Below are 17,356 nucleotides of genomic sequence, written 5' to 3'. Positions count from 1 at the left end.
GACTAATGGCATTACGAGCTTTTCCCCCAGTCATCAGAGTGGCAAGTATAATTCCAGAACAGGTATCAACAGAAACATGAGCATATTTTAAATCTCCAAATTGAGATATGTGTGTGACATCCATCTGCCAAAGTTTTAGCGGAATCAGAGCATGAGGGTTGATTCCCACCTGAGGAGGGTGGTGAAATTGAACACAATTCTGGTAACGCAATACCACATCACGAGCTGCAGCTCTAGAGATTTTAAATTTTTGTTGAAGAGTAAAGGCAGGAACATGAAACTTTTGATGAAATTCTCTAGCAAGATCAAGCAAGATCAACCGGAGCAGCATGAAAAATAAACTCTGCGAGAACTAGCATCCACCAGGGCGTTATTGCTGGCCATGGGACCAGGCAAATTAGTATGGGCTCGAATATGTTGTATGAAAAATTTATTTTTTCTGGCCTAAATCAATTTTTGTAATTCTAAAAGAATTTGACATACAGTACTAGTCGACCTAATTGGCCCTACAATTTTAAGTGAGCACACAGCATTAACTACATAGGCAGAATCAGAAATTAAATTAAAAGAATCATGAAATCTTTTAAAAACTTCAAATACAATTTTACATTCTATAATTTGGGGGGTGCCTGGACTGTATTGAATTAATACTGGTTCTTGAGAATCAACCATATAGGCACCTACACCTGTTTTGGAGCCATCTGTATAAATATCTAACGCTCCGGACAAAGGCTCTGAGGCAGTGACCTTAGGAAAGATCACTGGATGTTCAGTAAAAAATTGTAACAAAGGATCCTTAGGATAATGATTGTCAAACTCTCCATCAAAACTACAGCGTAATATGGCCCAATCATCTATCAGGGCACACAATGTTTCCATCTGAGCTGTAGTATAAGGTATAATAATTTTCTTGAAAAAAATACCAAAATGCTGAATGCAAGATTTTACACCTAACATAGCAAGCTGTGCAATGGAAAAAGGGTAATATTCAAGGGTCTTATTAGGAGAAATATGGGGATAAATCCATAGAAGCGGTCCTTGTTGCCATAGCCCTCCTGTAGGCTGACGAAAGGTTCTCAGTATACACAAAAGGAGATCTTCCTTTTCCTTGTACCTTCTTAGCATTGCCTTTTCCAGTCTTTCTTCTACTTTCCTTAAGGATAATCATGCTTCCTTGGTTAAAGCATGGGGTGAAGTAAGCTGAGAACCCCCTTTCAGGATCTCATAGAATGGTTGTAACTCTACATTGGGCATTTTAATGTAGGGTCGAATCCAATTTATGCTTCCTAGTAACTTCTGAAAGTCATTTAATGTTTTTAAATGATTTTTTCATCAAGTGACTGACAAAAGAATTGTAACCAGTTAACCTGGGACTTTCAGGACTTCAGTAGCAGCCCTTTATAAAACTGTCTCAGTGGGCTCATGGAAAAGAAAACATTAATCTTGACCTTTGCCACAGCCTCCAGTTGGAGTAAGCTAAAGAGCCGATGCCAAGACTTTCTCCTCTTATCATCCTAGAGTAAAGCCAGTTCTGTATGGCAAAACAAAGTTACTCACAGTCTGCTGCAGACTTTTTCTGAAACTACTTTAGGGGCTCCCCTGTCCACAAACCTGGGACATTTTGACCATAGAGGCAGGAACTGGCTGCTGAGGGGATAGGACCAAAAGCACTCTCCATGTAAATGATGACCAACGGGAAAGGTAACTTAATGTTGGAGATTGACTCCTCTCTTGGAATAAGACCAATAGATAAGGTAGGCTCCCTTAAAGAACTTCTCTTAATGAACTCTCTCCTTCTGTGATCAAATGTTGAAGGTCAGGCCACTAAAGGCAGTAACTGGAATATTTTTTTTTCTCTGACCTTGTTCTTTGAGGGATGGATAAATTCCTTTCTTGTTCTTGTTTTCCTTAGCGTCCTCCCCCACCTTGCTCTCAGCCTTTTCAGATCATTCCTCTTGTAGCATTTCTAAAACAGCCTGTCCCTTTTTTATAGCCTGTTGACAGCATTTCTGATCCCAGCTGCCCACCATGAGATTCCCAGAGATATCGAACCAAGGTGCAATGGCATTACACTCACTAAGAAATCTCTCTATAGTGCTTCTTTTCATCCTAAGCCTTTTTTCTTTCAAACAGCTCTTGAAGAGCCAGAAAAATTGGGTGAGACTGAGAAGTCCCCATGCTCGCTGCAGCAGCTCTGCATCTAGTTTCTCTCCCCCCTACTGTGTGGGCTGCAAGCACAAGCACAAGCACAAGCACAAGCACAAGCACAAGCACAAGCACAAGCACAGATAAAACACTAGGTTTCAAAAAATAACGTTGGCTATCAACCAACACACCGCCACTACAGCGGGGTCCACAAAATTAAATTTCCTACTCACTACACTTGCTCCATACCCGGAGGCCTTATCTGGGGAACTTTTATTTACGAGCGGTTTCTTTCTCAAGGTCTGCCAAGTCATTTTCACTAAGCTCTGAGTCACTAGACATTCCCAAGGTCAATGCCTTTAAAGAGGGATATATTTTCTTTGTCTCTAGGTCCGAAATATTATTCTTGTCCTTCTCTATCCTCTTCTTGTTTTTTTCTGTCTTTTCTTTTATTCCCTTTCATCCTTTACTTTTCTTTCCTTCCTTCAAAACTTTCTCTCCCTCTGACATACTTTCTTGTTGCTCTATAAGGATTTTCTGACCTGTCCTCACAGCTTCTTCACATCGTTTATCTTCTAAGCAGGCACGGACCATTTGCCAAAGTGGCTTTGTCCCTGGTTTAAGCTTGCCCTGTGTTGTTTCCCTATCCAGATCTTTTCCTAACTTGTCCCATGCTCTCAAAGTAAGAGATCCTGACACTATAAACCACAGAGCACAACGGTCACATTCATCAAGAAAACTCAACAGGATTTTCTTTTCGATTTTAAGCTTACGCTGACCAAGTAGCTCCTGAAGAGCTAACAAGAGCGGGGTGGAGTGTGAGTTTCCCATGCTTTACGAGCTTATTTACAATCGATTTATGAGCAAGGTGTGCTGACATGTTTATTTACACACGATCTTGTAGCTCATCATTAGTGGGCTCTTCCCAGCAAATGCACTCATGCCCGAGACGGTGGCAATTCAAACAGTAACAACACCACCATACAAAAAGGGTAAAAGGCAAAAGTGCTAGTCCAACACACAGAGGATCAATTGGGGAAAACAACATTGCTGTGTTCCACAAACCTTTTTGCCTCTAAACCAAGGCTTTCATCATCTCTGCTTACTCCAGAGAACCTTATTGTCCCTACTTGGGAACTTTATAATCCCTTTATCCGGGAGCTTTATAGTCCCTCACCCAGGAGCTTTATTGTCCCTCATCCAGGAACTTTATTGTCCCTTATCCAGGAGCTTTATTATCCCATCTGGGAACTTACCGACGTCGCCGTCCTGATACTGAAGAGTTCTGAATCCACGAAGATGTCCTTGGGTCACCGTACATGGCCACCAGTTGCAATGCCCACCTCGTCCAGCAAGGAAGACGCAACACCGTTGGATTCTTCTCAACAGCCTTTATTGCAGGAACACCTCATTGTTGATATGGGGACCCCGAGCAACAAAGGCACCAGCCTTATATACAAAACAGTCTATGGCTATATACTTGTCCTCTAGGGATTGGTGGAGCATGAAATACCTCATTAGCATGAATATCACTCTAGCCTGAGCTGCCGGAGAAATGCCAGGACATGCGCTTTGTGGGTGTTAAACACAAACGACCACCAGATATCAGCACCATCTTTTATCTATATGTGCCGCTCCCTACACTGTTTGCTGGGCCTCTCGTAGGGTAGTCATGCTACTCCCCTGTCTTTAAACACACTGTACCATCTGTAATAATATCAGGCCTTAGAGCCTCCCCTTGATCTGGATCACAATTTGGGTATATCACTGAACCTCTTTTCTCTCATGCTCTTCTCCACTTTTGTCTCTGCAGTTTCTTTAGGCAGGAAGAATTCCAAGGCAGAGTCTATGACTGTGGGTATGGCAACCACATCCCTCCACTTGATGCCCTGTCTTTCTGCTGGAGGTAGATTCAACAAGTTCCCTCTCTCCACTGTTGGGCATTTTATATGTGATCTATCTCTTTCAGTCTTCAGATTCTATCATGTATACCAGGTCTAGAGTGTTACTTCACCATCCACCTAACCCCTGAATCTATTCACTATGCTGGCTCATGGGGCTTCACTCCTGGTCCCCCTAATGTGTTCATGTTCCCCATTTCCTCTGCCCCAACCCCTTCCCTCTCCCACCCACTTTCCTCCATCCCACTGCCCTCTGCATCCTTCTGCCTCCTAAGTGAGTTTCTGGATGGTTTGGGTGGTCTGTTTGTTTGCTATTTTTGTTCTTCCTATGAGGTTGTAAACCACTTCCTTATGTCCTTTCCCTGACTTCTGCATTAGCATCGATGTGTCCATTCCAAGTTTTTTTGTTTTTTTGTTTTTTTTTCTTTTTCTTTTTTTCGGATCTGGGGACCGAACCCAGGGCCTTGAGCTTGCTAGGCAAGCTTTGCTATGTCTATCACATTGATATTTGTTTGACCCCTGTAGAGCATCTCAGGGGGCATCTGTACCAGGACCCTGTCAATAAGCACTTTTGGCGTCCACAACAGTGTCTGAATTTGGCGTCAGCAGATGGGATGGATTCCAAGGTGGGCCTTTCCTTCTGTTTCTGTTCCACTCGTTGTCCCTGCATTTCCTTTTGACATGAAGAATTTTGAATTACTGTTTGAGGTAGGATGATTTCCCCATCCCTCAACTGGAGGCCATGCCTAGCAACTAGATATGGTGTCTGCAGGATCTATTTCCACTTCTATGGTCGTTTCGATAATATCCTCCCTGTTATATCCTAGGAAGCTCTTAGGTGCTTGGCATCTGGAACTTTCTGGTGAAAATACCGTGTTCCCCCTCCCCTACTTTTACATACCTACTTTCAAATTCCTGACACTCTAATGTCTCCCTCATTTTCTCCCAAATCTGAACTGGCCCAATTTTTTCTACCAGCTCCCAGATCCCTCTCTTCTGCTACTTCCCAGAGAATATTCTATTCTACCTACTGAGTAGGAATGTGGTATTCACACTTTGGTGTGATCTTCTTCATTCTTGGATTTCATATAGTCTGAGAGCTGCATTATTGGTATTCTCAGCCTCTTGTTGTCAGATGTGCACTTATCAGTGATTATATGCCATGTGAGTTAATTTGTGACTGGGTTACGTCACTCAGGATACTAGCTTCTACTTCCATCCATTTGCTTAAGAATTTCAAGAAGTTATTGTCTTTCATTCCGTTCTCTAACTCTTTTTTGGCTATTCAATATTCCTTAGTTGAAAATGGTTTGTTTAATAACCCATTTTTAATAGGGTTATTTGATTCCTTGGACTAATTACTTGAGTTATTTTATATATTGAATATTATCCCTCTATCAGATGTATGATTGCCAAAGATCTTTCCCCAGTCTGTTGTTTGCTATTTTGTCCAAATAACAATGTACTTGCCCTACAAAATTTACACAAAACATTTCCACAAATCTATCCCTACATATGAAAATATACGGACAACTTCAACACATGTAGGGAGACTGCGCCCTTGTCAAAGCAAGCAATTAATCTTCTTTCTACTATCCCAAAAGAAGATAGTCACCAAACCAAATTCCACCTCTACCAACAGAAATATTAAAATATTATGAAACAATTATCATTGTTCTCTAATATAACTCAACACCAACTCAATTCCCTAATGAAAACACGTAGACTAAGAGATTGATACATAAATAGGACCTAGGATTTTGCTGCATACAGGAAACATATCTCAGTGATAATGATAGAAACTTCCTGAGAATAAAAGTCTGGGAATATTTTTGGGACCAAGCATATGGTACCAAGAAATAAGACAGACTAACCATTCTAATATTGAATAAAATAGACTTTCAAACAGAAGTAATCAAAAAAGATGGTGAATACCCTTGCCCACATCCCTGGCCCAATAGGAAACTGTAGAGGGCCTCTGGGAAGAGGAAGATATGGGCACTCAAGTTGCAAGTCCTCTGCAGTCCAGACACTGCCTGGATCTTAAGGGACCTGGTCAAACAGCTCCCTGCACCCAAATCCCATGGGAGGGAGAGCTAGGACTTCAGAGGGGCAGACACACCTGGGAAGCCAGAGGAGACTACTCTCTGCCCACATTTCTGACTCTAGAGGAAAACACCTACTGCCTTGTGCCATCTGAGTCCACTGTGCACAGTGTCCTGTGTGAAGGTGAGGCAGGCCCTCCTAGTTGCTGCCCTCATGGAGAGCTGAAACCTGGTTGAAAAGCAAATCCATGCCCGAGACTAGAGGTAAGACAAATTTTCTGCTCCAAGTGATCTGCCTGATGGACTCAGGACTCATAAAGGCAAAATTCCTCTAGGACCGGGCACTTCCAGTTTCTACCTGGAACCCATACCTCTCTGATCATGACCCCCAGCTCCCTGCTTCCAAACCTCGTGGGAGAGAGAGCTCACAACCCAGACAGGTGGCAACTCCTGAGATTACAGGGCAGGAGAGACTGCCATTACTGCCCACCCCTGCCCACATCCCTGGCCCAAGAGGAAACTGTACAGGGCCTCTGTAAACAGGAAGATAGGGGCACTCAAACTGCAGGTCCCAATAGGGTCCAGACACCACGCTGATCTGAAGGAACCCAGTCAAAAAGCTCCCTGCACGCAAATCCAGTGGGAGGAAGAGCTAACACTTCAGAGGGGCAGACAGGCCCAGGAAGCCGGAATAGACTACATGCTGCCCACATTTCTGACTGTAGAGGAAAACGCCTAGTTCCATCTGGGCCCCGTGTGCACAGGGACCCGAGAAAAGGAGGGGCAGTCTCTTCTGGTTGATGACCTCACAGAAAACTGTAATGCAGCCCCAGAGGAGCGACTTCAGGCCTGAGACCAGAGATAAGAACAACTTTTCTTCTCCAAGTGACCTGCCTGGTGGACACAGGTCACATACCCACAGGATCACCTGAAGAACAGTAGACAGGAATGACTACAGGCCTAAAATCAGAACCCTCTGTTCCCATAACTGGCAGAAAAAGAACAGGAAAACAGGTCTACAGCACTCCTGACACACAGGCCTATAGGATGGTCTAACCACTGTCAGAAATAGCAGAACAAGGTAACATCAGAAACAACGTGATGGCAAGAGGCAAGTGCAGGAACCCAAGCAACAGAAAGGAAGATGACATGGCATCATTGGAGCCCAATTCTCCCGATCAAAGAAACACTGAATATCCAAACAGACCAGAAAATCTAGAATTAAAAACCACATTTGTTCATGATGATGGAGGACTTCAAGAAAGACATAAAGAAATCCCTTAGAGAAATGCAGGAAAACACAAATAAACAAGCAGAAACCTATAGAGAGGAAATGGAAAAATCCCTGAAAGAATTACAGGAAAACACAATCAAACTGGTGAAGGAATTAAAAATGGAAATAGAAGCAATAAAGAAAGCATAAAGGAGACAACCCTGGATATAGAAAACCAAAGGAAGTGACAAGGAGCCGTAGACACGAGCATCACCAACAGAATGCAAGAGATAGAAGAGAGAATCTGAGGAGCAGAAGATTCCATAGAAATCATTGACACAATGGTCAAAGATAATGTCAAACAGAAAAAGCTACTGACTCAAAACATACAGGAAATCCAGGACATCATGAGCAGATCAAACCAAGACTACTAGATATAGAAGCGAGTGAAGACTCCCAGCTCAATGAATCAGTAAAGATCTTCACCAAATGATAGAAGAAAACTTCCCTAACATAAAGATGCCCATAAACATCCAAGAAGCCTACAGAACTCCAAATAGATTGGACCAGAAAAGAAACTTCTCCTATCACATAATAGTCAAAACCCCAAATGCACAAAACAAAGAAAGAATATTAAAAGCAGTAATGGAAAAAGGTCAAGTAATACATAAAGGCACACCTATCAGAATTACATCAGACTTCTCACCAGAGACTATGAAATCCAGAAGATGCTGGACAGATATCATATAGACCCTAAGAGAACACAAATGCCAGCCCAGGTTACTGTATCCAGCAAACTCTAAATTAAAATAAATTGAGAAACCAAAATATTCCATGACAAAAACAAATTTACACAATATCTTTCTACAAATCCAGTCCTACAAAGGAAAATAAATGGTAAACTCAACACAAGGACGCAAGCTACACCCTAGAAAAATCAAGAAACTAATTGTCTTGCAACAAAACAAAGAGAAGACAAGCACCCAAACATAACTTCACATCCAAATAGGAATATAACCGGAAGCAATAATCACTATTCCTTAATATCTCTCAACATCAATGGTCTCAACTCCCCAATAAAAAGATAGATTAACAAACTGGATATGCAATGAGGACCCTGCATTCTGCTGCCTACGGGAAACACACCTCATAGACAAAGACAGACATTACCTCAGAGCTAAAGGCTGGAAAACAAATTTCCAATCAAATGGTCTGAAGAAGCAAGCTGGAGTAGCCATTCTAATATTGAATAAAATCCATTTTCATCCAATAGTCATCAAAAACGATAAGGAAGGACACTTCATATTCATCAAAGGAAAAATTCACCAAGATGAACTCTCAATCCTAAATATCTATGGTCCAAAGAAAAGGGCGCCTACATACATAAAAGAAACCTTACTAAAGCACAAATCACACATTGCACCTCACACAATAATAGTAGGAGATTTCAACATTCTACTCTCATCAATGGACAGATCATGGAAACAGAAACTGAACAGAGACATAGACAGACTAAGAGAAGTCATGAACCAAATGGACTTAACAGATATTTATAGAACATTCTATCCTAAAACAAAAGGATATACCTTCTTCTCAGCACCTAATGGTACGTTAGCCAAAACTGACCATATAATCGGTCATCAAACAGGCCTCAACAGATACAGAAAGATAGAAATAATCCCATGCATCCTATCAGACCACCATGGGCTAAAGCTGGTCTTCAATAACCATAAGGAAAGGATGCCCACATATACATGGTAGTGGAACAATGCTCTACTCAATGATAACCTAGTCAAGGAAGAAATAAAGAAAGAAATCAAAGACTTCTTAGAATTTAATGAAAATGAAGGTACAACATTCCCAGTCATTATGGGACACAATGAAAGCTGTGCTAAGAGGAAAATTCATAGCTCTGAGTGCCTGCAGAAAGAAACAGGAGAGAGTATGTATCAGCAGCTTGACAGCACACCTAAAAGGTCTAGTTCAAAAAGAGGCAAACACACGCAGGAGGAGTAGAAGGCAGGAAATAATCAAACTCAGAGCTGAAATCAACCAAATAGAAACAAAAAGGACTATACAAAGAATCAACAGAACCAAAAGCTGGTTCTTTGAGAAAAACAAAATGTAGATACACCACCAGCCAGACAAACCAGATAACACAGAGAGTGTTTCCAATTAAAAAAAAATCAGAAATAGGGGTTGGGGATATAGCTCAGTGGTAGAGCGCTTGCCTAGCAAGTGCAAGGCCCTCAGTTCGGTCCCCAGCTCAAAAAAAAAAAAAAAGAGGAAAAATAATCAGAAATGAAAAGGGAGACATAACTCCAGAATCAGAGGAAATTCAAAAGGTCATCAGATTCTACTACAAAAGCCTATATTCAAAAAAGCTTGAAAACCTGGAGGAAATGGACAATTTCCTAGACAGATACCAGGTAACAAAGTTAAACCAGGAACAGATAAACCATTGAATCAATAACTCCTAATGAAATAGAAGCAGTCATTAAATGACTCCGAACCAAAGAGATCCCAGGTCCAGATGGGTTCTGTGCAGAATTCTATCAGACCTTCATAGAAGACCTCGTACCAATATTATCCAAAATATTCCACACAATTGAAACAATTGGAGAGCAACTGAATTCCTTCTACAAAGCCACAATTACTCTTATACCTAAACCACACAAAGACCCAAAAAAGAGAGAGAACTTCACACCAATTTCCCTGATGAATATCTACAAAAAATACTCAAAATATTGCAAACCCAATCCAAGAACGCATCAAAACAATCATTCTTCATGATCAAGTAGGCTTCATCCCAGGGATGCAGGGATGGTTTAATAAACAGAAAACCATCAAACTAATCCACTATATAAACAAACTGAAAGATAAAAACCACATGATCATTTCTTTAGATGCTGAGAAAGCATTTGACAAAGTTCAACACCCCTTCATGATAAAAGTCCTGGAAAGAACAGGAATTAAACGCCCAAACATAAACATAGTAAAAGCCATATACAGCAAACCAATAGCTAATATTAAACTAAATAGAGAGAAACCTGAAGCAATCCCACTAAAATCAGGGACTAGACAAGGCTGCCTACTCTCTCCCTACTTATTCAATATAGTTCTCAAAGTTATAGCCAAAGCAATCAGACAACAAAAGGAGATTAAGGGGAAACAGATTGGAAAGGAAGAGGATAAAATATCATTATTTGCCAATGATATGATAGTATATATAAGTGATCCCAAAAGTTCAACCAGAGAACTACTAAAACTGATAAACACCTTCAGCAAAGTGGCTGGGTATTAAGTTAACTCAAATAAATCAGCAGCCTTCCTCTACACAAAAGAGAAACATGACGAGAAAGAAATTAGGGAAACGACCCCCTTCATAATAGACCCAAATAATATAAAATACCTCGGTGTGACGTTAACCAAGAAAGTGAAAGATCTGCATGATAAGAACTTCAATCCTCTGAAGAAAGAAATTGAAGAAGATCTCAGAAAATGCAAATGTCTCTGATGCTCGTGGATTGGCAGGATTAATATAGTAAAAATGGCCATTTTACTAAAAGCGACTTACAGATTCAATACAATCCCCATCAAAATACCAATACAATTCTTCAGAGAGTTAAACACAACAATTTTCAATTTCATCTGGAATAGCAAAACACCCAGGATAGCTAAAACTATCCTCAACAATAAAAGGACCTCTGGGAGAATCACTTTCCCTGAACTCAAGCCATATTACAGAGCAATAGTGATTAAAATCTGTATGGTATTGGTACAGGGACAGGCAGATAGACCAGTGGAATAGAAATGAAGACACAGACATGAACCCACACACCTATGGTCAATTGAGTTTTGACAAAGGAGCCAAAACCATCCAATGGAAAACCGATAGCTTTTTCGGCAAATGGTGCTGGTTCACCTGGAGGTCAGCATGTAGAAGAATGCAGATCGATCCACGCTTATCACCCTGTACAAAGCTTAAGTCCAAGTTGATCAAGGACCTCCATATCAAACAAGATACACTCAAACTAATAGAACAAAAAGTGGGGAAGAGTCTTGAACACATGGGCACTGGCAAAAATTTCCTGAACAAAATACAAATGGCTTATGCTCTAAGATCAAGGATCTACAAATGGGATATCAGAAAACTACAAAGCTACTGTAAAACAAAGGACACTGTTGTTAGGACAAAAGGGCAACCAACAAATTTAGAAAAGATCCTACAACTGATAGAGGGCTCATATTGAAAATATACAAAGAAGTCATGAAGTTAGATGGCAAGGAGGCAAACAACCCTATTAAAGAATGGGGTTCAGAGCTAAAAAAAGAATTCACAGCTGAAGAATGCCGTATTGCTGAGAAGCACCTAAAGAAATGGTCAACTAAATGCTGTGGTCCAGACACAGCCAAGATCGGAAGGGTCCCTGCAGTGAAATTCCTTTGTAGGGAGAGCTAACCCTTCAGAGGGGCAGACACACCTGGGAAGCCAGAGGAGATAATTGTCTGCCCACATTTCTGACTCTAGAGGAAAATGCTTAGTGCCTAGCACCATCTGGGCCTGATGTGCACAGGGTCCCAAGCGAAGGCAGGGCAGGATCTTCTCCTTGCTGCCCTCATGGAGAGCAGAAACCCTGCTGAGAACGGACTCCAGGCCCTAGACTAGAGGTAAGACCATCTTTTCAGCTCCAAGTGACCTTCCTGGTGGACTCAGGGCTCACAAAGGCAAAATTCCTCTGGGACCGGGCACTTCAGGTTTCTAGCTGGGAACCAAACCTCTCTGATCCTGGCTCACAGCTCCCTGCTGTGAAACACCAGGGAAGAGAGAGCTCACCGCCCAGACAGGTGGGCACTCCTGAGACTGCAGGGCAGGAGAGACCGCCAGTACTGCCCACCCATGCCGACATCCCTGGCCCAAGAGGAAACTGTATAGGGCCTCTGGGAACAAGAAGATAGGGGTACTCAATCTGCAGGTCCCAATGCGGTCCAGACACCACCGGGATCTTAAGGAACCTGGTCAAAAGGCTCTCTGCATCCAAATCCCACGGGAGGGGGAGCTAGACCTTCAGAGGGGCAGATATGTCTGGGAAGCCAGAGGAGAATACTCTTTGCCCACATTTCTGATGCTAGAGAAAAACACCTAGTGCCATCTGTACCCCTGTGCACAGGGTCCTGAGCAAAGGTGGGTCAGGCCTTTCTGGATGCTGCCCTCACAGAGAGCTGAAACGCAGCCCTCAAGGAAAGACTTAACGCCTGAGACCAGACGTAAGACCAACATTTCTGCTCCAAGTGACCTGCCTGGTAGAATCAGGACTCACATCCATAGGACTCCTAAAGAAAAGTAGACAGGAACGACTACACGCCCGAAAGCAGAACACTCTGTTCCCATAACTGACTGAAAGAGAACAGGAAAACAGGTCTATAGCATTCCTGACACACAGGCTTATAGGACGGTCTCACCAATGTCAGAAAGAGCAGAACAAGGTAACATCAGAGACAACGTGATGGCAAGGGGCAAGTGCAGGAACCAAAGCAACAGAAACCAAGACTACATCGTATCATAGGAGCCCAATTCTCCCATCAAAGCAAACACTGAATATCCAAACAGACCAGAAAAGCAAGATCTAGAATCACATTTGTTCATGATGATGGAGGACTTTAAGAAAGACATAAAGAACTCCATTAGAGAAATGCAGAAAAACACAAATAAACAAGTAGAAACCCTTAGAGAGGAAAAACAAAAATCCCTGAAAGAATTACAGGAAAACACAATCAAACAGGTGAAGGAACTGAAAATGGAAATAGGAAAAATGAAGAAAGTACAAGGGAAGACAATCCTGGAGATATATATCTATCTATCTATATCTATATCTATATCTATATCTATATCTATATCTATATCTATATCTATCTATCTATCTATCTATCTATCTATATATATATATATATATATATATGAAGAGACAAGGAGCTGTAGATACAAGCATCAAACAGAATACAAGAGAAAGAAGAGAGCATTTCAGGAGCAGAAGATTCCATAGAAATCATTGACACAACTCAAAGATAATGGAAAAGGGAAAAAGCCACTGGCCCAAAACATACAGGAAATCTGGGACACAATGAGAAGATCAAACCTAAGGATAAAAGATAGAGAAGAGAGTGAAGACTCCCAACTCAAAGGACCAGTAAATATATTCAACAAAATCATAGAAGAAAACTTCCCTAACCTAAAGAAAGAGATGCCCATAAATATACAAGAAGCCTACAGAACTCCAAATAGATTGGACCAGAAAAGAAACTTCTCCCGTCACATAACAGTCAAAACCCCAAATGCACAAAACAAAGAAAGAATATTAAAAGCAGTAATGGAAACTGGTCAAGTAATGTATAAAGGCAGAACTATCAGAATTACACCAGACTTCTCACCAGAGACTATAAAAGCCAGAAGATCCTGGACAGATGTCATACAGACCCTGAGAGAACGCAAGTGCCAGTCCAGGTTACTGTGTCCAGCAAAACTCTCAATTAACATAGATGGAGAAACCAAGATATTCCATGACAAAACCAAATTCACACAATCTTTTACAAATCCAGCCATACAAAGGATAATAAATTGTAAAGCCCAACACAAGGAGGCAAGCTACACCATAGAAAAAGCAAGAACCTAATCGTCTTGCAACAAAACAAAGAGAAGACAAGAACACGAACATAATCTCACATCCAAATATGTATATAACAGGAAGCAAAATCACTATTCCTTAATGTCTCTCAACCTCAATGGACTCAATCCTCAATAAAAAGACACAGACTAACAAACTGGATATGTAATGAGGATCCAGCATTTTGCTACCTACAGGAAACACACCTCAGACACAAAGACTGACACTACCTCAGAGTAAAAGGCTGGAAAACAACTTTCTAAGCAAATAGTCTGAAGAACCAAGCTGGAGCAACCATTCTAATATCAAATAAAATCAATTTTCAAGCAAAGGCATCAAAAAAGACAAGGAAGGAAATTTCATGTTCACCAAAGGAAAAATCCACCATGATGAAATCTCAATCCTAAATATCTATGCTTCAAATACAAGGGCACCTATATACATAAAAGAAACCTTACTAAAGCTCAAAGCACACCTTGGACCTCACACAAGAATACTAGGAGATTTCAACACCCCATTCTCACCAATGGCCAGGTCATGGAAAAAGAAATTAAACAGACACATAGTCAGACTAAACAAAGACATGAACCAAGTGGACTTAAACAGATATTTATTGAACATTATATGCTATAACAAAAAGATATACCTTCTTTTCACCACCTCATGCTACTTTCTCCAAAATTGATCATATAACAAATACAGAAAGATAGAAATAATCCCATGTGTCCTATCAGACCACCACGGCTAAAGCTGGTCTTCAATAGCAACAAGGAAAGAACACCCACATATATACCTGGAAGTTGAACAATGCTCTACTCAATGATAACCTGGTCAAGGAAGAAATAAAGAAAGAAATTAAACACTTCTTAGAATTTAATGAAAATGAAGGTACAACATAACCAAACTTATAGGATACAATGAAAACCGTGCTAAGAGGAAAACTCATAGCTCTGAGAGTCTGCAGAAAGAAAGAGGAGAGAGCATATGTCAGCAGCTTGACACATATCTAAAAGCTCTAGAAGAAAAAGAAGGAAATACACTCAGGAGGAGTAAAAGAGAGGAAATAATTAAACTCAGAGCTGAAATCAACCAAGTAAAAACAGAAAGGACTATACAAAGAATCAACAGAACCAAAGCTGGTTTTTTGAGAAAATCAACAAGATAGATAAACCCATGGCTAGAGCAACCAGAAGACACAGGGAGTTTGTCCAAATTCACAAAATCAGAAATGAAAAGGGAGACATAACAACAGAATCAGAGGAAATTCAAAAAATCATCAGACCTACTACAAAAGACTATATTCAACAAAACTTGAAAATCTGGAGGTAATGGACAATTTCTAGACAGATATCAGGTTCCAAAGTTAAATCAGGAACAGGTAAACCATTGAAACAACTCCATAACTTCGAAAGAATTAGAAGCAATCATTAAAGTCTCCCAACAAAAAAGAGCCCAGGTCAAGATGGATTCAGTGCAGAATTCTATCAGACTTTCATAGAAGACCTCATACCAATACTATCCAAAACTATTCCACAAAATTTAAACAGACAGTGTGCTATCGAATTCCTTCTATGAAGCCACAATTACTCTTATACCTAAAGCACACAAAGATCCAAAAAGGAATGAGAACTTCAGACCGATTTATGTTATGAATATCGACGCAAAAGTACTCAATAAAATTCTTGAAAACTGAATCCAAGAGCACATGAAAACACTCATCCATCATGATCAAGTAGGCTTCATCCCAGATATGCAGGGATGGTTTAATATACGGAACACCGTCAACCTAATCCACTATATAAACAAACTGAAAGATAAAAAACCACATGATTATTTCATCAGATGCTGAGAAAGCAGTTGACAAAATTCGACACCCCTTCATGATAAAAGTCCTGGAAATAACAGGAATTTTAGGCCCATACCAAAACATAGTAAAAGCTATATACAGAAAACAGGTAGCTAACATTAAAACAAATGGAGAGAAACTTGAAGCAATTCAACTAAAAGCAGTGACTAGACAAGGCTGTCCACTCTCTCCCTACTTATTCATTATACTTCTTGAAGTCCTAGCCAGAGCAATCACACAGCGAAAGGAGATCAATGTGATACAGATTGGAAAGGAACAAGTCAAAATATCACTCTTTGCAGATGATATGATAGTATATTTAAGTGATCCCAAACGTTCCACCACAGAACTACTAAAACGTATAAACACCTTCAGAAAAATGGCTGGGTACAAAATTAACTCAAATTAATCAGAAGCCTTCCTCTACACAAAAGAGAAACAAGGTGAGAAAGAAATTAGGGAAATGGCACCTTTCATAATAGTCCCAAATAATATAAAATACCTCCGTTTGACATTAACCAAGCAGGTGAAAGAGCTGTATGATAAGAACTTCAAGTCTCTGAAGAAAGAAATTGAAGATGATCTCAGAAGATGGCAAGATCTCTCATGCTCATGGTTTGGCAGGATTAATACAGTAAAAATGGACATTTTAAAAAGCGATCTACAGATTCAATGCAATCCCCATCACAATTCAAGTCCAATTCATCAGAGAGTTAGACAGAACAATCTGCGAATTTATCTGGAAGAAGAAAAAACCCAGGATAGCTAAAACTATCTTCAACAATAAAAGGACTTCCGGGGGGAATCACTATCCCTGAACTCAAGCAGTATTACAGAGCAGTTGTGATAAAAACTGTATGGTATTGGTACAGAGACAGGGAGATAGACCAGTGGAAGAGAATTGAAGACCCAGAAATGAACCCACACACCTATTGTCACTTTATTTTTGACAAGGGAGCCAAAACAATCGAATGGAAAAAAAGATAGCCTTTTCAGCACAAGTTGCTGGTTCAACTGGAGGTCAGCACGTAGAAGAATGCAGATCGACCTATTCTTTTTTTTTTTTTTTTGGATTTTTTTTCTTTATTAACTTGAGTATTTCTTATTTATATTTCGATTTTTATTCCCTTTCCCGGTTTCTGGGGCATCATCCCCTTAACCCCTCCCCCTCCCCTTCTCCCCCCATTACCACCCTTCCCCCAACAATCACGTTCACTGGGAGTTCAGTCATAATAGCACCAAGGGCTTCCCCTCCCCCTGGTGCTCTTACTAGGCTATTCATTGCTACCTATGAGGTTGGAGCCCAGGGTCAGTCCATGTATAGTCTTTGGGTAGTGGCTTACTCCCTGAAAGCGCTGGTTGCTTGGCATTGTTGTTCATATGGGGTTTCAAGGCCCTTCAAGCTCTTCCAGCTCTTTCTCTGATTCCTTCAATGGGGGTTCCGTTCTGAGTTCAGTGGTTTGCTGCTACAAGGCAAAGGACACTGTTGTTAGGACAAAACAGCAATCAACAGATAGGAAAAAGATCTTTACCAATCCTACTGA

At 40.8% G+C, this 17,356-nt stretch overlaps 1 protein-coding gene across 12 annotated transcripts in view; it reads right to left on the bottom strand.

The window, feature by feature from the left end:
* Nucleotides 1–17,356, bottom strand: part of Zfp931 (zinc finger protein 931) — an 87,734-nt gene that overhangs the window by 3,439 nt on the left and 66,939 nt on the right. For 3 of the 12 annotated variants that reach the window (XM_087645897.1, XM_087645910.1, XM_087645917.1), the window contains one exon: nt 16,948–17,278. In XM_087645897.1, coding sequence (XP_087502023.1) covers nt 17,242–17,278 — 37 coding nt within the window. In that variant the 3' untranslated portion in view covers nt 16,948–17,241. Of the gene's footprint in view, nt 1–2,599; nt 4,720–16,947; nt 17,279–17,356 lie in introns of those variants that run through there. The other 9 variants (XR_015680225.1, XR_015680232.1, XM_087645891.1 and 6 more) reach the window with 7 other exon arrangements.

This window comes from Rattus norvegicus, chromosome 3, assembly GCF_021556685.1.
Source record: "Rattus norvegicus strain SHRSP/BbbUtx chromosome 3, alternate assembly SHRSP_T2T, whole genome shotgun sequence".
NCBI classification, from domain to species: domain Eukaryota; kingdom Metazoa; phylum Chordata; class Mammalia; order Rodentia; family Muridae; genus Rattus; species Rattus norvegicus.
Note: the sequence above shows the minus strand (reverse complement) of the source record. Positions and strands in the feature narration are given on the sequence as shown.